The sequence below is a fragment of the Chiloscyllium plagiosum genome, unplaced genomic scaffold (genome assembly GCF_037043375.1).
Source record: "Chiloscyllium plagiosum isolate Xiang-an unplaced genomic scaffold, Cpla_swu_hap1 HiC_scaffold_3, whole genome shotgun sequence".
NCBI classification, from domain to species: domain Eukaryota; kingdom Metazoa; phylum Chordata; class Chondrichthyes; order Orectolobiformes; family Hemiscylliidae; genus Chiloscyllium; species Chiloscyllium plagiosum.
Genome location: NW_028270141.1, coordinates 156082178 through 156108668, shown reverse-complemented (window position 1 = coordinate 156108668; position 26491 = coordinate 156082178). Strand labels below are relative to the sequence as shown.

The following is a 26491-nucleotide window of genomic DNA, read 5'->3' as shown; positions in this document are numbered from 1 at the left end:
GTCATATCCTCAAATTTGCTCATGAGATAACGTTAGACAGTGCTGTAGACAGTGTAGATGTAAGCATTAAATTATAAAAGGATATTGATAGACTCATTGAATGAGCAAACCTGTGGCAGATGGAGTTCAGTGGGTTTATCTATTTTAGACCATGAAAGGACAGATCAGGGTACATTCCAGATGTTTGCAAGAGACTTGGAGGTTCAGGTGGATAGATTTTTAAAATGTCTCGAACACCTGCAGAAAATAATTGAGAAAGCTCGTCCTTATACCTCAAGAACTGGAGAGCAAGAATGCAGAGGTTGGGCTGCAGTTATGCAAAACCCTGGTTCAGCCCCAGTTGGAATACTGAGAGCAGGTCTGGGCAACACACCTCCGGAAGGATATATAATAACCTTGAAGGTTTACTAGAAAGATAGCTTAACCCCTGAAGTCCAGGTGGAAGGAAATATTGTAAAAGTCAGGCAAGACCATTCCAAGAGATGTTTGAAAGCATTTCTATACGCCCAGGGTGACAGAAATTTTGAACTCTTCCACAAATGGCTGTGGTTGCAGGACCAGTTATTCATTTTAAATCTGAACAGATAAATTTTGTTTAGGGATATGGGCCAAAGGCAGGTGTATGGACTTAGGCCACAGATCAGCCATGAGATCATTGATACAGGCTGGAAGGGCTGAATGGCCTACTCCTGCTCCTGTGTTCCTAATCAGAGAGCAGTGAGGTATGGGCAAAGAGAATGAATTATCCTCTCTATTTGTCTTACTTTTGATGGGAGTTACGTCGTTCAGGTGCCCTTTTAAAGACATGATTTTGTACCCGAATGGTTGGTAAGGAGTTTGAAATTAGCTGTTTCACTGAGAAAGGATTGAAGGTTTCAGTCATGCAGCAAATCTCTCACTCAGTGTCACTTTGTGTTTAGGTGAACCAGAGGATCCGGACTCCGCAGTGGAGCTACATGATGCTTCCTTCTCCTGGATTCCTCAAGAAGCATCAGGGGACTCAGGAACCAGACTTGAAGGCAGTTTGGAGCTCCTTAACCTGAATCTAATGGTGAAACAGGTAAGCTTGCTGCTAGCATTTGTGGTGAAATTCTGATTAATCCACTCCCGACTCAAACTGGAGCAGATACTTGCCAAGCCTGTCACCTTTCTTCATAAGGCTACCCACTCCTTCCGGGTATTAGAATGGCAAACCGTTTCTGAACTGCTTACAACATATTTGCATTCTTCCCTAAATAATATCCACGAATACTTTTTTAAACTCAGTATTTATTGCGCATCACTCATTGCCCAGAGGGCAGTGAAGAGTCAGCCACATTACCGTGGGTCTGGAGTCACATGGAGGCCACTCTAGGTAAGAATGACAGTTTCCTTCCCTAAAGGACATGAGCAAACCATCTGGGTTTTTTGAGAATTGACAATGATTTTATCGTCTTCATTAACTCTAGATTTTTATTGAGTTCAAGCTTCACCATCTGTCCTGGTGAAATTCGACTTTTCACCTTTTTTCATTTTTCATGCCAAATTAGAGAATTTCACCTTTTTTCACAGTGTCCTTCATTTACTTTGCCCACTCGCTTAGTGTATTTACAGCTTTTTGTAGCCTCCTCATGTTCTCTTCACAACTTAACTTATGACCTATTGTTGCATCATCAGCAAATTTGGCAACAATATTTTCTTCCAATAGGTTGAAAGCCACGTGTGTGCACCCCTGAATGGAGGGAGACACAAAGCAGGAAACTGTAGGCTAATTTACTGAACACTTTTCAATGGGGCTTCTTTCCCTCGAGCGTCAGAAGCTGAAGGGGGACTTTATGGAGATTGATAAAATTGTGAGGTGCATGGATACATTGAATAGTCAAGGTCTTTTTCCCAGGATGGGGGAGTCCAGAAGTAGAAGACATATGTTTAAGGTGAGAGAGAAAAGATTTTGAAAGGACCTGACGGGCAACTTTTTCCACACAGTGGATGAAATGTGTGTCGAACGAATTGCCAGAGAAGGTGAGGGAGGCTTGTAAGATTACAACATTTAAAAGACATCTGCATGGAAAAGGTTTAGAGGAATATGGGCCAAATGCTGGCAAATGGGACAAGATTAATTTAGGATATTTGGTCAACACTATCAAATTGGACTGAAGGGTCTGTTTCCATGCTGTACATCTCTGTGACTCTATGACCTTTTTTTTGGGAAAATGCTAAAGTTCATTGTTGAAGAAGAAACAGCTTAATAGAACCAAACTGTGTCAACATGGTTTAATGAGAAGGAAACTTGCTAGAGTTCTTTGTGACTAACAGAGCCTTATCTAGCCTCACAGTACAACTCTGCTCTTGCATTCTCCTCCTCTTCAAATGAATGTTAAGATTGTAATTGCCTTCCTCACTGCCAACTGAACCAAAATGTTAATCTCTAGAGAATTCAGAACTAGGAATCCCAAGACTCTTTATGCTTTAGTTTTCCAAAGCCTTTCCCAGTTTTGAAAACAGTTGACATCTCTATTATTTCTGCAAAAGTGGCTGATAACAAGTTTAACAACTTTGGAGCGTGACCTCTCTGGATAGGGTATATAGACAATGTCTTTTCCCTGGGGTGGGTGAGTCCAGAACTAAAGGGCATAGGTTTAGGGTGAGAGGGGAAAGATTGAAAAGGGACCTAAGGGGCTTTTACATGCAGAGGATGGTGCGGATATGGAATCAGGTGCCAGAGAAAGTGGTGGAGGCTGGTACAATGACAACATTTAAAAGACATCTGGATGGGTATATGAATAGGAAGGGTTTAGAGAGATATATGCCAACTGCTGGCAAATGGGACTAGATTAGGTTAGGATATCTGGTCAGCATGGACGAGTTGGACCGAAGCATTTTCCGTGCTGTACATCTCTATGACTCTGTCCTCCATTTCAATTGCAACTTTGCTCATTTGCATCCCATCTCCATTCTTGTCCCTTTGTTCTCAGCAGAATGGGCCCATTTTCCCCTTTCAGAGTCATAGAGATGTACAGCAGCCCGAAACAGACCCTTAGGTCCAACTCATCCATGCCGACCAGATATCCTGACCTAATCTAGTCCCATTTGTCAGCACTTGGCCATATCCCTCTAAACCCTTCCTATTCATGTACCCATCCAGATGCCTTTTAAATTTTGTCATCGTATCAGCCTGCACGACTTCCTCAAGCAGCTCATTCTGTACAAGCACTGCCTTCTGCCTGTAAACGTTGCCCCTTAGGTTCCTTTTAACCTCTGTCAGGTCTCCCCTCAGCATCCGATGCTCCACAGGAAAAAGCCCCAGCCGATTCAGCCTCTCCCTATAGCTCAAGCCCTCCAACCCAGGCAACATCCTTGTAAATCTTTGGTGTAGTGGACAGTGAAGAGGGTTACCTCAGATTACAACAGGATCTGGACCAGATGGGCCAATGGGCTGAGAAGTGGCAGATGGAGTTTAATTCAGATAAATGCGAGGTGCTGCATTTTGAGAAAACAAATCTTAGCAGGACTTATACACTTAATGGTAAGGTCCTAGGGAGTGTTGCTGAACAAAGAGACCTTGGAGTGCAGGTTCATAGCTCCTTGAAAGAGGAGTCGCGGGTAGATAGGATTGTGAAGAAGGCGTTTGGTATGCTTTCCTTTATTGGTCAGAGTATTGAGTACAGGAGTTGGGAGGTCATGTTGCGGCTGTACAGGACATTGGTTTGGCCACTGTTGGAATATTGCGTGCAATTCTGGTCTCCTTCCTATCGGAAAGATGTTGTGAAACTTGAAAGGGTTCAGAAAAGATTTACAAGGATGTTGCCAGGGTTGGAGGATTTGAGCTACAGGGAGAGGCTGAACAGGCTAGAGCTGTTTTCCCTGAAGCATTGGAGGCTGAGGGGTGACCTTATAGAGGTTTACAAAATTATGAGAGGCATGGATACTTGCCACTTCTCAGCCCATTTGGTCAAGATCCTGTTGTAATCTGAGGTAACCCTCTTCGCTGTCCACCTCACCTCCAATTTTGGTGTCATCTGCAAACTTACTAACTGTACCTCTTATGCTCACATCCAAATCATTTATGTTAATGACAAAAAGTAGAGGGCCCAGCACTGATCCTTGTGGCACTCCACTGGTCACAGGCCTCCAGTCTGAAAAACAACCCTCCACCACCACCCTCTGTCTTCTACCTTTGAGCCAGTTCTGTGTCCAAATGGCTAGTTCTCCCTGTATTCCATGAGATCTAATCTTGCTAACCAAAATCCCATGGGAAACCTTGTCGAACGCCTTACTGAAGTCCATACAGATCACATCTACTCCTCTGCCCTCATCAATCCTCTTTGTTACTTCCTCAAAAAACTCAATCAAGTTTGTGAGACATGATTTCCCATGCACAAAGCCATGTTCACTATCCCGAAGCAGTCCTTGCCTTTCCAAATACATGTACATCCTGTCCCTCAGGATTCCCTCCAACAACTTGCCCACCACCGAGGTCAGGTTCACCTGACCTGGCTTGTCTTTACTGCCCTTCTTAAACAGTGGCACCATGTTTGCCAACCTCCAGTCTTCCGGCACCTCACCTGTGACTATCGATGATACAAATATCTCAGCAAGAGGCCCAGCAATCACTTCTCTAGCTTCCCACAGAGTTCTTGGGTACACCTGATCAGGTCCTGGGGACTTATCCATGTTTATCCGTTTCAAGGCATCCAGCATTTCCTCCTCTGTAATCTGGACATTTTGCAAGATGTCACCATCTATTTCCCTACAGTCTATATCTTCCATATTCTTTTCCACAGTAAATACTGATGCAAAATATTCATTTAGTATCTCCCCCATTTTCTGATCTTTGAGGGGTCCTATTCTTTCCCTAGTTACCCTTTTGTCCTTAATATGTGTTGTGAAACTTGAAAGGGTTCAGAAAAGATTTACAAGGATGTTGCCAGGGTTGGAGGATTTGAGCTACAGGGAGAGGCTGAACAGGCTGGGGCTGTTTTCCTTGGAGCGTCGGAGGCTGAGGGGTGACCTTATAGAGGTTTATAAAATTATGAGGGGCATGGATAGGGTAAATAGACAAAGTCTTTTCCCTGGGGTTGGGGAGTCCAGAAGTAGAGGGCATAGGTTTAGGGTGAGAGGGGAAAGATATAAAAGAGATCTAAGGGGCAACTTGTTCACGCAGAGGGTGGCACGTGTATGGAATGAGCTGCCAGAGGAAGTGGTGGAGGCTGGTACAATTGCAACATTTAAGAGGCATTTGGATCGGTATATGAATAGGAAGGGTTTGGAGGGATATGGGCCGGGTGCTGGCAGGTGAGACTAGATTGATTTGGGATATCTGGTTGGCATGGACAGGTTTGACCGAAGGGTCTGATTCCATGCTATACATCTCTATGACTCTATGAACCCTTTCAAGTTTCACAACATCCTTCCGATAGGAGGGAGACCAGAATTGCATGCAGCATTCCAAAAGTGGCCGAACCAATATTCTGTACAGCCATAACATGACCTCCCACCAACTCCTATATTCACTGCTCTGTCCAATAAAGGAAAGCAAAACAAATGCCTTCTTCACTATCCTATCTACCTGCGACTCCACTTTCAAGGAACTATAAACATGCACTCCAAGGTCTGTTTGTTCAGTGGCACTCTCCCCAGGACATGACTATTAAGTGTGTAAGTCCTGCCTTGATTGCCTTTCCAAAATGCAGTACCTCACATTTATCGAAATTAAACTCATCTGCCACTCCTCAGCCCATTGGCCCATCTGTCAAGATCCCGTTGCACTTTGAGGTAGCCTTATTTGCTGTCCACTACACCTCCAATTTTGGTGTATTCTGCAAACTTACTAACTATACTGTCTATGTTCACATCCAAGTCATTTCTGTAAATGACAAAAAGTAGTGGACCCAGCACTGGTCCTTGTGGCACTCCACTGGTCACAGGCCTCCAGTCTAAAAAACAACCCTCCACCACCACCCTCTGTCTTCTACTTTGAGCCAGTTCTTTATCCAAATGGCTAGTTCTCCCTGTATTCCATGAGATCTAACCTTGCTAATCAGTCTCCCATGGGGACCCTTGTCGAACGCCTTACTGAAGCCCATATCGGTCACATCTACCGCTCTGACCTCATCAATCCTCTTTGTTACTTCTTCAAAAAACTCAATCAAGTTTGTGAGACATGATTTCCCATGCACAAAGCCATGTTGATTATCCCGAGTTAGTCCTTGCCTTTCCAAATACATGTACATCTTGTCCCTCAGGATTCCCTCCAACAACTTGCCCACCACCGACGTCAGGCTCACTGGTCTATAGTTCCCTGGCTTGTCCTTACCACCCTTCTTAAACAGTGGCACCACGTTTGCCAACCTCCAGTCTTCCAGCACCTCACCTGTGACTGTTGATGATACAAATATCTCAGCAAGAGGCCCAGCAATCACTTCTCTAGCTTCCCACAGAGTTCTCAGGTACACCTGATCAGGTCCTGGGGATTTATCCACCTTTACCCGTTTCAAGGCATCCAGCACTTTCTCCTCTGTAATCTGGACATTTTGCAAGATGTCACCATCTATTTCCCTACAGTCTATATCTTCCAGATCCCTTTCCACAGTAAGTCTTGAATTGAAATACAGAGCGTGTTGATTACCCACTGAGTCTTCTCCTCAGCAGTGCTGAACTGAGAGCACGTTAAATGGAGACATTCATTCAAGTAACAGATTCTATTTCAATCTTTCTGCAGGAGCAGCTGATAGGAGTTGTTGGAAAGGTCGGTTGTGGCAAGAGCTCCCTGATAGCAGCGATATTGGGAGAACTCAACAGGTAACTTCATAAAACAAATGTTTATTGCAGCATGGACATGAGTCGTTCAGCCCATCAGTTCTGGCGTTTACCCTTCACATGGGTGCATCCACTCAGTCTGTTCCCATTTGGTACTATCCCTAACCTCAAGAGTGGAATGGCCCACTGCCTCAGTGTAAAGGGCAAAGCTGAAACACAGCACCTACCAAACCCATGACCACTTCCATCTCGAAGGACAAAAGCAGCAGATCCATGGGAACACCACCACCTGCAAGTTCCCCTCCAAACCACACTCCACCCTGAGTTGGAAATAGATTGCCATTCCTTCACTGTCGCTGTGGCATTAATCAATCACTGTCTGGGCAGAAGAGTCATCCCTGAGATCCTCCCCCTCCAGCCCTCAGAATTTGATGGGTTAAAGGTTGCCCACCCTGCATCCTCTCTCATGATTAAGCACCATGCCACTTTAAACTCTCCATCACAGCAGCATTACATTCATAGCTTCTGCCTCAGAACCATAAGGGAATTTCACCGTCTCATGGCTGTGTGCATTCTATCTGCTGTTTGTCTGAAAGCCCTGATATTGAATTTTGCATCAGTGACTGCTTGTTCTCATCTCCCTAACTTTATGGTAAGATACTTGATAGTATGTTCCTGCAAATCTCAGCAGAGCTGGAGAGATGCGGATTTGTGCTTTTAAGTTTTGGTTTGTTCCTGATCTCGGTAATATTGCTGTGGGGAGATTCTGAAGAATGAAATGCTCATCAGGAAGGAGACCATTTGCCTCTTGCATCTGCAAGGCACTTGTTGAATGGGCAACAAGCTGGGACAGTTATTCTCCCGGGATAGGAACTGATAGGTTGATGCTTCCCCTATCTTTTATAGAAGTTAGTGCTTGGTGTGGAGTTATTGTGAGAGATCATGAGAATTTCCTAATTATTGTCGCCCATGCACAGAAGAACTGTGGAGCTCCTTTACTCTAGTTATTCTTAGTTATACTTTTGAGGGTGAGGAGATTGAGTTGCAGGAATTTGAATTCCTAAAGAATTTCTAAAGAGGGCTACAGATGCTTCGGATTAGAGCGACAGGTTTAGACAGTGGATATGGACTGGCTCAGGCTTGAAGGAACTGGTAATTGGAAGCTGCTTGAATACGTCTAGAGCATAGACCATAGAACATCACAGCGCAGTTCAGGCCCTTCAGCCCTAGACATTGTGCCAATCTGTGAAACCAATCTGAAGCCTATCTATCCTACACTATTCCATTTTCATCCATATATTTATCTACTGACCATTTAAATGCTCTTAAAATTGGCGAGTCTACTACTGTTGCAGGAAGGGTGTTCCACGCCCCTACTACTCTCTGAGAAAAGAACCTACCTCTGACATCTGTCCTATATCTATCACCCCCTCAATTGAAAGCTATGTCCCCTCGTGCTAATCATCACCATCTGAGAAAAAAGGCTCTCCTTGTCCACCCTAAGTAACCCTCTGATTATCCTACATGTCTCAATTAAGTTACCTCTCAACCTTTTTCTCCCTAACAAAAACAGCCTCAAGTCCCTCCGCCTTTCCTCATCAGACTTTCCTTCCATACCAGGCAACATCCTGGTAAATCTCCTCTGCACCCTTTCCAAAGCTTCCACATCCTTTCTACACTGACCAGAACTGTATGCAGTACTCTAACTGCAGCCACACCAGAGTGTTGTACAGCTGCAACATGATCTCATGGCTCCGAAACTCAATCCCTCTACCAATAAAAGCTAACACACCGTATGCCTTCTTAACAACCCTCTCAACCTGGTTGGCAACTTTCAGGGAACTATGTATATGGACACCGATATTTCTCTGCTCATCCACACGACCAAGAATCTTACCATTAGCCCAGTACTCTGTATTCCTGTTGCTCTTTCTAAAGTGAATCACCTCACACTTTTCCACATTAAACTCCATTTGCCACCTCTCAGCCCAGCTCTGCAGCTTATCTATGTCCCTCTGTAACCTGCAACGTCCTTTGGCACTGCCCACAACTCCACTGACCTTAGTGTCATCTGCAAATTTACTAACCCTCCTTCTATGCCCTCATCCAGGTCATTTATAAAAATGACAAATAGCAGTGGACCCAAAACAGATCCTTATGGTACACTACTAGTAACTGAACTCCAGAATGACCACTTCCCATCAACACCACTCTGTCTTGTTACAACTCGTCAATTTCTGATCCAAACCGCTAAATTACCCTCAATCCCATGCCTTTGTGTTTTCTGCAACAGCCTACTGTGGGGAACCTTATCAAATGCCTTACTGAAATCCATTTCCACCATATCAACGGCTTTACCTGCATTCACCCGTTTGGTCACCTTCTCAAAGAACTCACAACCTACCCTTCACAAAACCATGTTGACGATCCCGAATTAAATTATTCCTTTCTAGATGATTATAAATCTTTTCCAACACTTTACTCATGACCGACATAAGGTAAAAGAGAGAACCTCTATGCACATACCCTAAGAATCTTGCATGTTCAAATTCGGATACAATTAGGAACACACGACCAAGGAGAAGGAGTAGGCCATTCAGCCCTGTGAGCTAGCCTCGCCATTTTCAATAAGGTCATGGCTCATCTGACTGTAACCTTAGATCCACAATTCTAACTTCTCCGGGTAACCCTTCACCCCCTTTCTTACCAAGAGTCCATCTGTCCCTACCTTAAAAACATTGGTTTCCATTGTTTTTTCCGGAAGAGAATTCCAAAGGCTCAGGAACCTCAGAAAGAAATGTCCCCTCAGCACTGGTTTAAGTGGGTGATGCTGGATTTTTAAACAGTAATCCCTAGTTCTAGATTCTCCTTTCAGAGAAGTCATGCTCTGCACAACCTTTGGGAGCTGATATCTTTCAATTGGGTTGCCTCTCGGTCTTGTAAACTCTGGCAGATGTTCAGCCTGTCAGTTCTGTCCTTGTAAGATAGCTGGCCACTGCAGGTATGAGTATGGTAGACATTTACTGAAGTGCTTCCAATACATTTATGCACTTGCTTAAATAATGTGACCAATGCTGTGTACAGTACTTTAATGGTTGCATTGGTGCACAGCACAACTGTAGTACAACCCTCTGGCCTTGGTATTCCTTCCCTCTGATACATGATGATGTTGTGTTTGCTTTTCTAATTACTTGCTGTACCTGCAGCTCTTTGCAAATCATGTCCCAGGACGCACACATCCCTCTGCACACCAGCAGTCGACAATCTCTCACCATTGAGATAACGTAGTACTTTTGTAACTCTTCCTGCCAAATTGGACAAATTCACATTTTCCTACATTGTATTTGTTAGGTCCTCTCTCACTCACATAGCCTGCTAGTGTCTATTTTGTAGCCTCCTTATGTGCTCTCCATTACTCATTTTCCTATCTTATTTTTGTGTCATCAGCAAATTTGGCAACAAACCTTTCTTCTTTTGTCCAAGTGATTTCTACAAGTTATAAATAATTGAGATACAAAATCAGAAATTGCTAGAAAAATTGAGCAGGTCAGACAGCATCTGTGGAGAGAAATCAGAGTTTTCATTTTGGGTCCAGTGACCTTTCTTCAGAACTGGTTGTAGCTGGGAAAAGGTTGGTGTTGATGCTGGAGAAGGGGTGGGGGGTAGGCGGAAGGAGTAAATGATAGGTGGAGATGAGCCCAGAGAGACAGTGAAAACAGCTGGAAATGTGTTGCTGGAAAAGCGCAGCAGGTCAGGCAGCATCCAGGGAACATGAGAATCGACGTTTCGGGCATAAGCCCTTCTTCCTGAAGAAGGGCTTATGCCCGAAACGTCGATTCTCCTGTTCCCTGGATGCTGCCTGACCTGCTGCGCTTTTCCAGCAACACATTTTCAGCTCTGATCTCCAGCATCTGCAGACCTCACTTTCTCCTCAAAGACAGTGAAAACAGTTGGGTAGACAAAGGAGTGGGTAAACATCAGCCTGGGAGAATGAATGGTTACTAATGGGGACTGTTATTGGTTGACAATGGGTTGGTTGTGCTGGCAGCCCATGTGATGACAAGACCTGGTACCTCACCAAATGCCTTCTGGAAGTCTAAACATGCCAAATCTATAAAATCCCCATTATCCAGATTGCTTGGTACATTTTCAACTAACTCTAGTAAATTAGTCAAACGAGACTTCCCATTTGTAAAACTGTGCTGACTCTGATGGATCACATTCTGACTTTCCAAATTTCCTGTTATTATTGTTTCAAACAATTTTCCAATGACACATGTACAACTAATTGATCTATAGTTTCCTACTTTCTGTCTCCCTCCCTATTTGAGCAAGGGCATTATATTAGCATTTTTCTAATCGATTGGAACCTTTGCCATATCCAGGCAGTTTTGGAATATTATAACCAACAGATCCACTATCTCTGCTGCCAGTTCCTTTAAGACCCTAGGATGCAGGCCATCAGGCCTTGCAGACTTATCTGCCTTCAATCCCAATGGTTTGGTCTGTACTTTTTCCCTAATTATGATGTTTGTTGTAAGTTCCTCCTTTTCAATAATCTCCGCATTTTCTGTTACAATTGGAATGGTACTGGTGTTCTCCACTGTGAAAACTGTCGTAAAATATTGATTTAGATCGCTGCCATTTCTGTACTTGCCACTGTTAACTCACCAGCCTTATCCTCCAAGGATCTAACATTCACTTGAGCTCCTCTCTTCCTGAGTTTTGAGAAGATTTGTAGCTCAGGTTAAGGTTCAGGATGTAGGTTTGCTCGCTGAGCTGGAAGGTTCACTTTAAGATGTTTTGTCACCATACTAGGTAGCATCTTCAGTGAGCCTCCAGACGAAGCACTGCTGGTGTTTCCTGCTTTCTATTTATATATTTGAGTTTTTTTTTGGATTGGTGATGTCATTTGCTGTGGTGATGTAATTTCCAGTTCTTTTTCTGAGGGGTTGGTAAATGGGATCCAGTCAATGTGTTTGTTTATAGGGTTCTAACCGGCCCCTGCTGGGGCTATTTGATCAGTGACTGGATGGAAAGTGCTTTGGTACCTGATCTTTGGCTGGGTGGAAAGGGGCTTGGGAGGCAGGGATTCCAGCTGATCTCTCAAATTTAGAAACATGGTGCAGGAGTAGGTCATTCAGGCTCTCTGCCTTTATTCCTGATGAAGGGCTTTTGCCCGAAATGTCGATGTCGCTGCTCCTTGGATGCTGCCTGAACTGCTGTGCTCTTCCAGCACCACTAATCCAGAATCTGGTTTCCAGCATCTGCAGTCATTGTTTTTACCCGGCCTCTGAACCTGCTGCACCATTCACTGTGATCATGACCAATCGTCCACCTCAGTACCTTGTTCCCAGTTGTTTCCCATACTCTTTGATCCCTTTAGCCCTAAGGACAATTCCTTTTTGAAAACTTTCAATACTTTGGCCTCAACTGCTTTCTGTCACAGAGAATTCCACAAGCTCACCACTCTCTGGATGAAGAAATTTCTCCTCATCTTAGTTCAAAATGGCCTCCCCCATATCTTGAGACTGTAGCCTTGTTTCTGGATCCTCCAGTCATCGGGAATATTCTTCCTGCCTTTACCTGTCTCGGCCTGTTAAAATGTTTGCCTCCAAATTGCCAGACTGTTTCTGCACCATCCAGCACTGCATTAACAGTAATTTTGTCCAATTAAATATTGGGAAGTGTTGCAACCAAGGCTGAAGGAGATGGTACAACGATGACAGGAGGAATGTTTTGATTATCAAACGCCACTGGTCCACAAGTCACACCATTAAAAATGGAACAGTACAAATGTTTTGACTCAATCACCAAAATGGCCTTATGTTTCACTTTGAGTACTGCTATCCACAGGAAGAGTCACATACACTGTACTAACTTCCTCTAATGAAGTTAAAAAAAAATCCATTTAACATAAATAATAACTTTTAAAAAAGAAGTGCCAAAACTGGTTAAGATTTAAATTGTAATCCACAATCCAAACACAATCCTTCTCATCCCAAAAGAAGCATACTCACATCCACACCATGTACAGCACAGCCATGCATTGATTATATTTCAGCAGAGCAAAAAAAAAACACCTTTGTTGGCAATTGTCTGGAAAAACAAAAAATGGAATTTGACAAATACACCCATCAGACTTCATGTTGATGAAACTAAATTGTTGAAAGCTGTAGATAATAACAGGTCTTCCAATCAAGACTGTGACTTACACATATCAAGCTAGTTCAAAGTCTTTGGAAAGTGATCACAGTTCAGCTTTAAGGCTATACAAGCTAACGAAGGGACTGAGATGTGGAAACTTCATCAGGTTCTCAAATAATTCAATCTAAAAACGGAGGCTGAAACTTGTTTTTCTTATAAGCTTGAGAGGATTTTTTCCTTCTGGCTCCCTAGATTTTTTAAGCATAAACCAAGACCAAAAAGGATTCTGAAAGATGTGTTGCTGAATCTGAAAAGTTCACTCTGACTTCTCTGCACAGGTGCTGCCAGACATGCTGAGTTTTTCCAGCAGTTTCTGTACTTGTACCAAAAAGTGTTGGTAGGCAACCACCTGGACAAAGCCCCATAGTATCATCCAATGAGCTTGTCTGAAACTAAGGACCCTTCAGTTTCTGTATTAAAGCTTTGCCTGGCTGTTTTTCCTAAAATTATTTGACTTTCTGTAATTAAGTGGCTTAGAGCCCACCTCATTGTTGACTTTCTTGACCTTGGAGTGTCAGTATGTTTACAGTAATGTCGGGCTGGGTGTAACAGGATGTTGACCCAGCAACATTGAAGGAACGGTGATTCGCTTCTAATATGAACTGAATATTGAATGTTTGTGAATATGGGCCTAAAGGAGCCTTCCACATCCATCAAAGATTTACTTGCACATCCACTAATATCATTTATTGTATCCGTTGCTCCCGATACGGTCTCCTCTACATTGGGGAGACTGGGCGCCTCCTAGCAGAGCGTTTTAGGAAACATCTCTGGGACACCCGCACCAATCAACCACACCGCCCCGTGGCCCAACATTTCAACTCCCCCTCCCACTCTGCCGAGGACATGGAGGTCCTGGGCCTCCTTCACCGCCGCTCCCTCACCACCAGACGCCTGGAGGAAGAACGCCTCATCTTCCGCCTCGGAACACTTCAACCCCAGGGCATCAATGTGGACTTCAACAGTTTCCTCATTTCCCCTTCCCCCACCTCACCCCAGTTCCAAACTTCCAGCTCAGCACTGTCCCCATGACTTGTCCTACCTGCCTATCTCCTTTTCCACCTATCCACTCTACCCTCTCCTCCCTGACCTATCACCTTCATCCCCTCCCCCACTCACCCATTGTACTCTATGCTACTTTCTCCCCACCCCCACCCTCCTCTAGCTTATCTGTCCACCCTTCAGGCTCTCTGCCTTTATTTCTGATGAAGGGCTTTTGCCCGAAACGTCAATTTTGCTGCTCTTTGGATGCTGCCTGAACTGCTGTGCTCTTCTAGCACCACTGATCCAGAATCTGGATGAATGCTGTTGAGCGTCTTGAATATTTTTTGGAACTTCAAAGTATGGGCAAGTATGGAGTGTTCCATGATGCTCCTGACTGTCTTGATGATGGTATAAGACTTTGGGGAGATAGTGAGTAAGATATCCTCCACAAAATACCTCGCCTCTGACCTGCTGTTGTAGCCACAGTACTGATATGGTCCTTTCAAATCCAAGGAAGCTGATTGTGGTGAATTTAGTGATGGTCACATTAGTTTCTGCTGTCCTTGTTAATCATTCAACCTTGGATGTTCTTTTTCTGTAAGGTTGGTTTTGACTTAGTCTCTGAAGGAATCTTTATCTTTGGAGCTCTCACATGTACATTCTTTGTTCAGTTTACAAGCTTTAGGATGTTTGGTGGAGATGAATGGATTTGCATTATATTACTCAAAGTTTTTTTCCCTCTTATCTCACTGTCTGTAGGCTTGATGGAGAAGTGTATATCTCAACGCAAAATAAAGGCTTTGGCCTGGCAGCTCAAGAACCCTGGATTCAGTTTACCACTATCCGGGAAAATATCCTTTTTGGAAATAAGTACGATGCCAAGCAGTACCAAGATGTGATTGAAGCTTGTGCACTGTCAGAGGATCTTAATGTAAGAAATTTATAACTTATTTATAATGTCTAAAATACAAAGAGTAATTCTAGTTGTAATGATCCAGACTCTTCATTGATGTAATTGGGTGACTTTAATGAAATTTACTGACACTTTCTCTTTCTAAATCTGTAGTGTCAATGTCACAGGTGATCACAGCGCAAATACCAGCACCCATTAGAAAAACACCTCATCAAATGAAACAAGCTGATTCCTCCTCCCCCTGCCTATCTTTCCCATCATCAAAACAGCAGCAATTTACCTTGCAACTGATATTGATAAGGGAGCCTTGAGTGGGGTCAGTGGAAGAGCTCATCATAATATTCCAATCTTCCCTAGATGCTGGGGAGGTATTTGAAGATTTGAGGAGAAGGTGACACCGTCATTCAGGCAAGGTGTAAGGCTGTTGCTGGAAACTGCAGGCTTGTAAGATCAACATCAGTGCTGGGGTGGCTTTTGAAAACACAAATCAGGGATTCACAAGTTTTTGGAGAGTTTGAGTTAATTCTGGAGAACCAGCATGGATTTGTAAAAGATAGATTGTGTTTGACTATTTGAATGTTCTGATGAAGAAACAGAAGGTTTTTGAGGAGAATGGTGTCTGTATAGATTCTAGGACAGCCTAAACCACAGAGTATGACATAAAAGGTTGGTTAACAAATTGGAGTACATGGAAGAGGCGGGTCAGTGTCAGCTTGGATAAGTAATTGGGTTCAAGAAAGAGATAGCACGACATGTTTTGTTTCGGTATTGAGGATGGTTCACATTGGTGTTTTCCGAGGATCGGTGCTTTGACCAGTGTATTTTTGAAAAGGATTATATTTTACTTGGATTTTGGAATACAGAATGTATTTTTAAAATTTATTGATGATATCAATTTTGGAGGCATGGTAAACCATCATGAGGATGACACCAATTAACTACAATAGAACATGGGTTCACAGAATGGCCACCTCAGTGACAAATGAAATCCAATAGAGCGATGTGAACTGATGTAGAGTGAGATGCACAATGGATTCATTGATAGTTTTAAAGAATGTTCAAATGTACAGTGACTTGGAGACTTATTTGCATAAATGTTTGAAAATACCAGGACATTGTGAAAGAATAATTAATATCTGAATACTTCTTAAATGTTCTGAGGGTTTCTGCCTCTGCCACCCTTATAGGCAGTGAGTTCCAGATTTCCACCAGCACCTGTGTGAAAACAGTTTTTTCTCACTTTACCTTAAATCTTTGCAGTTGGTCTTTGATTCTCACAGGAAGAGATAACCTTTCTTCCTGTCTACATGACCTATGTCCCTCATAATTTTAAACGTCCGAATCATATTCTCTGTTAATCCTGTCTGCATGAAGGAAAGCAATCTCAGTTTGTTCAGCCTTTCTTCAGAACTGAAACTCTGCAGCCTAGGCAGCATCCTGGTAAATCTCTTCTCCACCCTCTCCAGTGCTACCATGTCCCTCCTGTAATGTGCAGAACTGCACAACTGGTCCCTGGAAGCTATCTTGTTATGAATGCTTGGTACAATCAGATACAGAGCCTTTGGTTTTATCTTTTTATTGTTATTACCCCTCACCATATCTGCTTGTGCACAAATAGTTTGCATGCTCTGTCCCTTCCTGCCATTCTGTGATCATCACTTCCTTTCTTGCTGCCTTGCTGTCTTCTCAAGGCTAATTGGCCCAACTTCCCAAGCTGATTGCTGAACCCACTATTTAGTTTATAGTTCTCTCTCTGTCTGTGGGACTCATGCGAGTGCCCTAGAATTGAAATCCATTTCTGCTACACAGATCATTCATACATGTGTTGGCCTTTCCAATCTCATTTATTCGATGTCAGTTTGCAATTCCTGCACACCTGCTCTGTTTTTCCATGGGATGGAATATGCTGTTCAATCACAAATTGCCATTGTATTTAGAGTCTTCAATCACACTAACCCAGAACTGCGACAGAGATCTTAATTCTAACTGTTACTTGGATCTAGATTCTGCCGAATGGTGATCAGACGGAAGTTGGTGAGAGCGGAGTGACCCTCAGTGGTGGACAGAAAGCTCGTATCGCCCTAGCCAGAGCTGTTTACATGGTAACTTCAGTTATTTTACAGGGTTCAAGTATTTACAACCAAAGAGAGGGGAGATTTGTAATTGCTAACGGCCAGCACGGTTGGAAAATCCTTGTTTGTGTACCTGTGAAAGGTTGAGAAAAGCAAGGCATTCCCAAATGGAATGACCTGGGAGGGAAAGTTTGGAGGAATTCATGTCAAATTGCAAGTGACTGAGATGACGCATACACAAATGGCAAGAATAGAGTGTGATATTCATCGTAGAGAGCTGGTTCTGTCTTCAGTTTAGTCTTAGCTGATCTGTCCATTTATCTTTTCTCCATATTCTTTGTCTGAACAAATTATCTCTCACATGTAAGTTTTTCAATCAACCTAGACTCAACAGTATTTTTGATCAAGAATATTTCAGCTTTTCTCAATCCTTTGAGTGAGGAGATGCTTTGTGACACCATGTTTTGCTGTTGTCTAATCTCATGAATACAGATATATTTACCAATCTTTTGCTTAATATTTGATTTTGAGACTCTGGGGTTGGGAGGTGTGGGGGATGCCTAGCAATGTAATAAAGAAAATTAATTCAAACTCACTAATCCTTGTTGTCTTCTCCAGGAGAAAGAACTATACCTCCTTGATGACCCATTAGCTGCCGTAGATAAGGATGTAGCCAAACACCTGTTGGAAAAATGTATTTTGGGAGTTTTGAAAGATAAAACTGTCATCCTTTGTACACATCGGACAGAGTTTTTGGATATGGCTGATGTAGTAGTGTTAATGGAAGATGGAAGGATTGTAAAGACAGGTGAGTTATTCACTCCCAAATTAAATACAGATATCTGGTACTGTTCTGTAAGGGCCTGTAGGCTTCCATCTTAAGTCCTCAGTTTATGCTGCATTTGCTTGTGTCATTTGGCTCTCTCAGAGAGGGCAATATGAACTTGGGTTTGTTGTGTTCTTATTGTTCAAGTATGTTGAGATGGTACTGCAGTGTTAATAATACTGGACAAGTAATCCAGGGACTCAGATTAATGCTCACTGGAGAAGAGTTCAAATCCTGCCATGGCAAGATATGGAATTGAAATTCAGTGAACGAATAGAATGGCAGAATTGTTACAGAGCAAAAACCAGCTCTTCGGGCCATTGCATTTGTGCTGGCACTCAAAATGAGCATCTCATCTTCTGCCATTCCTTACTCTTCTCCCTGTAACTCATTAATCTTTATCAAAAAATGATGTAATTCCCTTTTGAATGTCTCAGTTGAATCTGTTACCAACATGTTATCAGACAGTGGATATTAGACGCTAGTCACCAGTTATGTGAAAATGTTTATCCTCCGGTTACTTTGGCATTTTTTCCAAACCAGTTTAAATCTGTGCTCCCTTGTGTTCTTGATCCTGAGACATGTGAACAGTTTCATCCTATCCACTCTGTCCAGAGCTCTGCTGATTTTGAAGACATTGATCAGATCTCCTCTTATTGTCTCCTCTCCAAGAAAAAAACCATCCCAACTTCTCCAATCTATCTGCCTAACTGGAACTCCTCATCCTGGAACCATTCCCGTCAACCTGTTATGCACTGTCTCGAATTCCTTTGCATCCTCAGCTGAGCTGGTGTTTGCTACAAGTTCAGGATGACCTCCATGTAATCTATACCCCCATTAAGTTCAGTTAATTGAAAGAAATTCTGCATGGAATGCTAGTCTCTGATGGGACCATCAATAATATCACTTGCCATAAAAAAAATAAAAAAAAGGTTTGCGCTACAAATGATTTCATCACCAACGATACGTTGTCTCATGAGTAAACAGCCTGATTTGATGATGGACATCCGTAGAACCGGTTCTTGGTGCCTGGGGAGCTTCAGCAGCTGTGCCATGTCTGGCTAACTTCTGTGTTTGGTATAGGTTGCCCTTAGAAAATGCTGAACTAAGTGCTGACCTCCATCTGGGTTTTTCTGCTGCAGTGCTTTCACAAAAGAAGTAATACTCAATCTGCAATTGTAAGGCTCTTTTTTAGGGTGACTTTGTCTCATTTGTACTGATCCCTGTGAAATTGCTTGCCCTGAGACAGTCCCTCATAGGAGGTTTGCTTGAAGTTTCTCTTGTCATCCTGGCAGGGACACAGCCTTCCCATTGAAGGGGAATTATTGAAAACTGGCCTCTGTGTTGTTGAGATGAAAGTGGGTACTGCAGATGCTGGAGATCAGAGTCCAGATTAGAGTGGTGCTGGAAAAGCACAGCAGGTCAGGCAGCATGCGAGGAGCAGGGAAATCGACGTTTCGGGCAAAATCCCTTCATCAGGAAAATGTTGATTCTCCTGCTCCTCAGATTCCTGATGAAGGCCTTTCGCCCGAAACGTCAATTTTCCTGCTCCTCAGATGCTGCCTGACCTGCTGTGCTTTTCCAGCACCACTCTAATTTTGACTCTGTTGTTGAGCTGAGCACAAGGAAGGACTTTGTTGTTTGTGTTTTTTTCCTGCCATCCAATTCTCATTACTGTGCCTTTGGGAAAAAGCATTTCCGAACCTTTGTTAATTTTGGTGGGGCTTGTGATCTCACTTACATAATATACGCAGTCACTGGTTCATTAGCGTTTATCTGATAGCTTTGTAAGTTGGTTCAAAAGCAGGAGTTTAGAAATATTAGTTAATTAGACAATGAAAAGTATATAATTGGGGAAGGATTACTGACCCCTGAGTGCAAACATGCAGTTGAGGTGGAATGTGTTGGTCTCTTTAAAGTTGTGGAGGCAGCAATCTGCACTGAATCAGAGGGGTTAGGGAACTCTTCCCTTGGTCTTCCTCCTCCTTTTCTAGTCTGGTCTTCCACCTGGAGGAAACAGCTCTCTGAGACTACATTCTGCCCCTCAACACTTGTTGATCTACCCTATATCTAGGGCGGAGATACCTTAGGCTGTGGCCATCAATTGTCTAAGTCGCTTTGGTCAGTGACGATGGGTCAGCTGGTCCTGAAGTTGGACACATTGGAACCAACGACATTGGAAGGGAAAAGGTTGAGACTCTGAAGGGAGATTACAGAGAGTTAGGCAGAAATTTAAAAAGGAGGTCCACAAGAGCAGAAATATCTGGATTACTCCCAGTGCTACGAGCTAGTGAGGGCAGGAATAGGAGGATAGAGCAGATGAATGCATGGCTGAGGAGCTGGTTTATGGGAAAAGGATTCACATTTTTAGATCATTGGAATCTCTTTTGGGGTAGAGGTGACCTGTACAAGAAGGACGGATTGCACCTAAATTGGAAGGGGACTAATATACTGGCAGGGAAATTTGCTAGAACTGCTTGGGAGGATTTAAACTAGTAAGGTGGGGTGGGTGGGACCCAGGGAGATAGTGAGGAAAGAGATTGATCTGAGACGAGTACAGCTGAGAACAGAAGTGAGTCAGACAGTCAGGGCAGGCAGGGACAAGGTAGGACTAATAAATTAAACTGCATTTATTTCAATGCAAGGGGCCTTACAGGGAAGGCAGATGAACTCAGGGCATGGTTAGGAACATAGGACTGGGATATCATAGCAATTACGGAAACATGGCTCAGGGATGGACAGGACTGGCAGCTTAATATTCCAGGATACAAATGCTACAGGAAGGACAGAAAGGGAGGCAAGAGAGGAGGGAGAGTGGCATTTTTGATAAGGGATAGCATTACAGCTGTGCTGAGGGAGGATATTCCCGGAAATACATCCAGGGAAGTTATTTGGGTAGAACTGAGAAATAAGAAAGGGATGATCACCTTATTGGGATTGTATTATAGACCCCCCAATAGTCAGAGGGAAATTGAGAAACAAACTTGTAAGGAGATCTCCGCTATCTCTAAGAATAATAGGGTAGTTATGGTAGGGGATTTTAACTTTCCAAACATCGACTGGGACTGCCATAGTGTCAAAGGTTTAGATGGAGAGGAATTTCTTAAGTGCGTGCAAGACAATTTCTGATTCAGTATGTGGATGTACCTACTAGAGAAGGTGCAAAACTTGACCTACTCTTGGGAAATAAGGCAGGGCAGGTGACTGAGGTGTCAGTGGGGGAGCACTTTGGGGCCAGCGACCATAATTGTATTCGTTTTAAAATAGTGATGGAAAAGGATAGACCAGATCTAAAAGTTGAAGTTCTAAATTGGAGAAAGGCCAATTTTGATGGTATAAGGCAAGAACTTTCGAAGGCTGATTGGAGGCAGATGTTCGCAGATAAAGGGATGGCTGGAAAATGGGAAGCCTTCAGAAATGAGATAACAAGAATCCAGAGAAAGTATATTTCTGTCAGGGTGAAAGGGAATGCTGGTAGGTATAGGGAATGCTGGATGACTAAAGAAATTGAGGGTTAGGTTAAGAAAAAGAAGGAAGCATAGGTCAGATATACACAGGATAGATCGAGTGAATCCTTAGAAGAGTATAAAGAAAGTAGGAGTATACTTAAGAGGGGAATCAGGAGGGCAAAACGGGGACATGAGATAGCTTTGGCAAATAGAATTAAGGAGAATCCAAAGGGTTTTTACAAATATATTAAGGACAAAAGGATAACTAGGGAGAGGAATAGGGCCCCTCAAAGATCAGCAAGGCGGCCTTTGTGTGGAGCCACAGAAAGTGGGGGAGATACTAAATGAATATTTTGCATCAGTATTTACTGTGGAAAAGGATATGGAAGATATAGACTGTAGGGAAATAGATGGTGACATCTTGCAAAATGTCCAGATTACAGAGGAGGAAGTGCTGGATGTCTTGAAACGGATAAACATGGATAAGTCCCCAGGACCTGATCAGGTGTACCCAAGAACTCTGTGGGAAGCTAGAGAAGTGATTGTTGGGCCTCTTGCTGAGATATTTGTATCATCGATAGTCACAGATGAGGTGCCGGAAGACTGGAGGTTGGCAAACGTGGTGCCACTGTTTAAGAATGGCGGTAAAGACAAGCCAGGAAACTATAGACTGGTGAGCCTGACGTCGGTGGTGGGCAAGTTGTTGGAGGAAATCCTGAGGGACAGGATATACATGCATTTGGAAAGGCAAGGACTGATTCGGGATAGTCAACATGGCTTTGTGCATGGGAAATCATGTCTCACAAACTTGATTGAGTTTTCTGATGAAGTAACAAAGAAGATTGATGAGGGCAGAGCGGTAGATGTTATCTATATGGACTTCAGTAAGACGTCCAACAATGTTCCCCATGGGAGACTGATTAGCGAGGTTAGATCTCATGGAATACAGGGAGAACTAGCCATTTGGATACAGAACTGGCTCAAAGGTAGAAGACAGAGGGTGGTGGTGGAGGGTTGTTTTTCAGACTGGAGAACTGTGACCAGTGGAGTGCCACAAGGATCGGTGCTGGGTCCTCTACCTTTTGTCATTTACATAAATGATTTGGATGCGAGCATAAGAGATACAGTTAGTAAGTTTGCAGATGACACCAAAATTGGAGGTGTAGTGGGCAGCGAAGAAGGTTACCTCAGATTACAACAGGATCTGGACCAGATGGGCCAATGGGCTGAGAAGTGGCAGATAGAGTTTAAATCAGATAAATGTGAGGTGCTGCATTTTGGGAAAGCAAATCTTAGCAGGATTTATACACTTAATGGTAAGGTCCGAGGGAGTGTTGCTGAACAAAGAGACCTTGGAGTGCAGGTTCATACCTCTTTGAAAGTGGAGTCGCAGGTAGATAGGATAGTGAAGAAGGCATTTGGTATGTTTTCCTTTATTGGTCAGAGTATTGAGTACAGGAGTTGGGAGGTCATGTTGTGGCTGTACAGGGCATAAGTTCGGCCACTGTTGGAATATTGCGTGCAATTCTCATCTCCTTCCTATCGGAAAGATGTTGTAAAACTTGAAAGGGTTCAGAAAAGATTTACAAGGATGTTGCCAGGGTTGGAGGATCTGAGCTACAGGGAGAGGCTGAACAGGCTGGGACTGTTTTCCCTGAAGCGTCGGAGGCTGAGGGGTGACCTTATAGAGGTTTACAAAATTATGAGAGGCATAGATAGGATAAATAGGCAAAGTCTTTTCCCTGGGGTTGGGGAATCCATTACTAGAGGACATAGGTTTAGGGTGAGAGGGGAAAGATATAAAAGAGACCTAAGGGATGACTTTTTCACGCAGAGGGTGGTACGTGTATGGAATGAGCTGCCAAAGGAAGTCGTGGAGGCAGCTACAATTGCAACATTTAAGAGGCATTTGGATGGGTATATGAATAGGAAGGGTTTAGAGGGATATGGGCCGGGTGCTGGCAGGTGGGATTAGATTGGGTTGGGATATCTGCTCGGCATGGATGGGTTGGACCGAAGGGTCTGTTTCCATGCTGTACATCCCTATGACTCTAAGACTGTTGTCCCCTTGTCCAGTTCCATTTAAAGGTGAGAACAAAACCTTCTTATTTTCAAAACCATTGTGCTCAGAATTGGATAGTGCTGTGCCAGATAAATCTTGTGTTTACACTGGGAGAGGATACTTAGGACTGTAATACAGTTCAATAATACCTTACACTACACAAAAAATGATCAATGTGAAATTGTTTTAAAAGGGACATCTGTTTTCAATTCTTGATGTAACTCCTTTAGCAGACCCATATTTCTGTCCCAAACAGCATGGGGATGAGGATAATGGCCTGGTATTTTAATTTTAATCTTTACTGTCTGTAAGTTTGCTTGCAAACTTCATTTTCAGATGTATTGTCATCATAATAGGTAACATCATCAGTGAGCCTCCGGTGAAGCACTGGTGTTAGTGACTCGCTTTCTATTTATGTGTTGAGGTTTCCCTGGGCTGGTGATGTCATTTCCTGTGGTGATGTAATTTCGTGTTATCTTTCTCAGAGGGTGGTAAATGGGGTCCAAGTTGATTTGTTTGTTGGTAGAGTTCCAGTTGGAATGCCATACTTCTAGGAATTCTTGTGCGTGTCTCTCTTTGGCTTGTCCTAGGATAGAAGTGATGTCCTTCTTCATCTGTATGTAAGGATACTAATGAGAGTGGGTCATGTCTTTTTGTGGCTAGTTGATGTTCATGTATCCTCGTGGCTAGTTTGTCCAATGTAGTGTTTGTTACAGTTCTTGCACGGTATTTTGTAAATGACATTAGTTTTGCTTGTTGTCTGCATGGGATCTTTCAAGTTCACTAGCTGCTGTTTTCGTGTGTTGGTGGGTTTGTGAGCTATCATGATGCTACCAGGTCTGAGTAGTCTGATGTCGTTGATGGAGGGGAGAGTAACTAGGGTTTCTGCACCACAAGTCCTTGAAAAGCCACTTTGACTGTGAGGATAAGGAGTTACCGGTCCCCTCCAGTGAGCACAGTGTGTGAATTCATGGTCTGCACCAGCCCATTATCCTGCACTGGTTAAAATTGGGAGGAACAAGTGTCAGAAAGCTTGTGCCTTTTTTTTCTAAAAGCTGTTCCTAGGCTTAAAGAGACTCTGTCTTTGATTTTTTTCAGAGGGTTAATAAACTGGGCTGGACTCCAATCAGTCTGGTTTGGTTCAGAGATGAAATGGATTTTGAGAGGCCTTTTGTTTATATGTAGTCAAATGAGTCTTCAAGCCAAAGTAGTCATGTTTTAGAAGTGACCTGTATAAAGAAAGAGGAGTGATCAGCTCTCCAGCTGAGCTGAGCTGATCAGTTTCAGTTCAGTCTGAACTGGGGAGAAGTTCAACAGGGAGCTGTGTGGAAACTCTCTCTCTCTCTCTCCTGCCCTTCAACTTGAACCTGTAAGCATGTGTTCCATTTACACTGGGCTTAAAAGGGAGTTTGCTTATTGGGACTGTTGTGTATAATCAAAACAGCATAATTAAGTCTAGTTGGATAGACTGAGTTCTGTAGGGGTTATTTATTTTTTTCTTTGTGTTTCATTGTGTAATTTTGTGAATACATTTTTTGCCCTTTCGAAAATCTAGTAGTCAACCTAGCTATCTTACCTGGGTAATTTTCACTGGACGCTTACCGAAACAAATTGCAAAGTTAGGTCTAGGGCTGCCTGCTTAAGAATGTTTTGAGTGGCCTGGCCTAGTCCATAACCCAGGGAATGTGCCAAGAACCCTGGAATCGTGTTCCAGGTGCAGACTCTCAAGATCCGAAGAGTCTGTCAGACCCCATGAAAATACAGAGCTGAAAATGAGCAGGGCTTATGCCCGAAACGTCGATTCTCCTGCTCCTTGGATGCTGCCTGACCTGGTGTGCTTTTCCAGCAACACATTTTCAGCTCTGATCTTCAGCATCTGCAGTCCTCACTTTGCCATGAAAATATAGCCCCATATTGGCTGTCATATGGTTAACACAAAACCACTTGGCTTCTAGTGGACAGCTAGTCGGGATCCATCTTGTGATTGAACAAAAGCTTATCCTTCGGGGTGAGGTAGCTCAGTTGGCTGGATGGCTGGTTTGTGATGCAGAGTGATGCCAACAGCACAGATTCACTGACTGCACTGATTGAGGCAACTGGAAAGCCTCGAACTTCATGAACCTTGCTCTTCCCATGCAGGAAGCAGACGGTGACAGTCAAGGTCTGTTTGTGTGACTGAAAGCCTGCCTCCAGAGGAATTCCACAGTGATCAGGGTTGGGGCCTTTGCTGTTAGTGGTGTATATAAACAATTTAAACTGTAATGTAGGATATTTGATGAGTAAGTTCACGGATGATATAGCGGTATGGGAAATAGTGAGGAGGATAGAGATAGGCATGTCAGATGGGTTCATCAGTGGCAAATGGAATTCTACCTGGATAAATATGAGGTGATGCATTTGGTCAGGATAAACAAGGCAAGAAGTGCAAGGCAAGATGCCACTGTTACCATCCGTGGATATGTCCTGTCCCACTGGCAGGACACACCCAGCAGAGGTGGCAGCACAGTGGGATACAGTCAGGAGGGAGTTGCCCCAGGAGTCTTCAACGTTGAATCTGGGCCTCTGGAAATCTCATGGCTTTAGGTTAAATATGGGCAAGAAAACCTCCTACTGATTCCCAAGTACTGCCCTCTGTTGACTGATGAGTTGGTACTCTTCCATGTTGAACAGTCCTTGAGGATGGGCAAGTGAACAAAACATAGTCTGGATTTCACTGTGGTGCCTGATATAGAGTAATATGGTTGGAGACATTGGACACTTCAAAGACTATGGGCCCTAACAAAAACATGGCTATAGCACTGAAGACTTGTGTTCCAGAATTGACCACTCTCCTAGTTCCAGTCCAGTTCCAATGTGGAAAATTGCCCAGGTGCATGCAAAAAGCAGTTACCACCCCATCAGTCTACTCTCGGTGATTAGTAAAGTGATGGAAGGTGTTATCCACAGTGCTATCACACAGCACCTGCTCAGCAATAACCTGCTCAGTGACACCCAGTTTGGGTTCTACCAGGGCCACTCAGCTCCTGACCTCATTACAGCCCTGGGTCAAATACAGACAAAAGAGCTGAATTCCAGAGGGGAGGGGAGAGGGACAGCCATTCACATCAAGGCTGCATTCAGCCGAGTGTGGCATCAAGGACTCCTAGTACAACTGGAATTGGATTCATTGTTGGAGTCGTACCTGGCAAATAGGAAGATAGTCCTGGTTGTTAGAAATCAGTCACCTCAGTCAGGATGTTT

General features: G+C 43.5%; 1 protein-coding gene across 1 annotated transcript in view; it reads left to right on the top strand.

The window, feature by feature from the left end:
• abcc10 (ATP binding cassette subfamily C member 10) overlaps window positions 1–26491 on the top strand; it is a 282813-nt gene that overhangs the window by 35036 nt on the left and 221286 nt on the right. Inside the window, exons 6-10 of the mRNA XM_087984478.1 lie at window positions 921–1060; window positions 6701–6780; window positions 14689–14860; window positions 16846–16944; window positions 17533–17722. Of these exons, the coding sequence (XP_087840604.1) occupies window positions 921–1060; window positions 6701–6780; window positions 14689–14860; window positions 16846–16944; window positions 17533–17722 (681 nt within the window). The remainder of the gene's footprint in view (window positions 1–920; window positions 1061–6700; window positions 6781–14688; window positions 14861–16845; window positions 16945–17532; window positions 17723–26491) is intronic.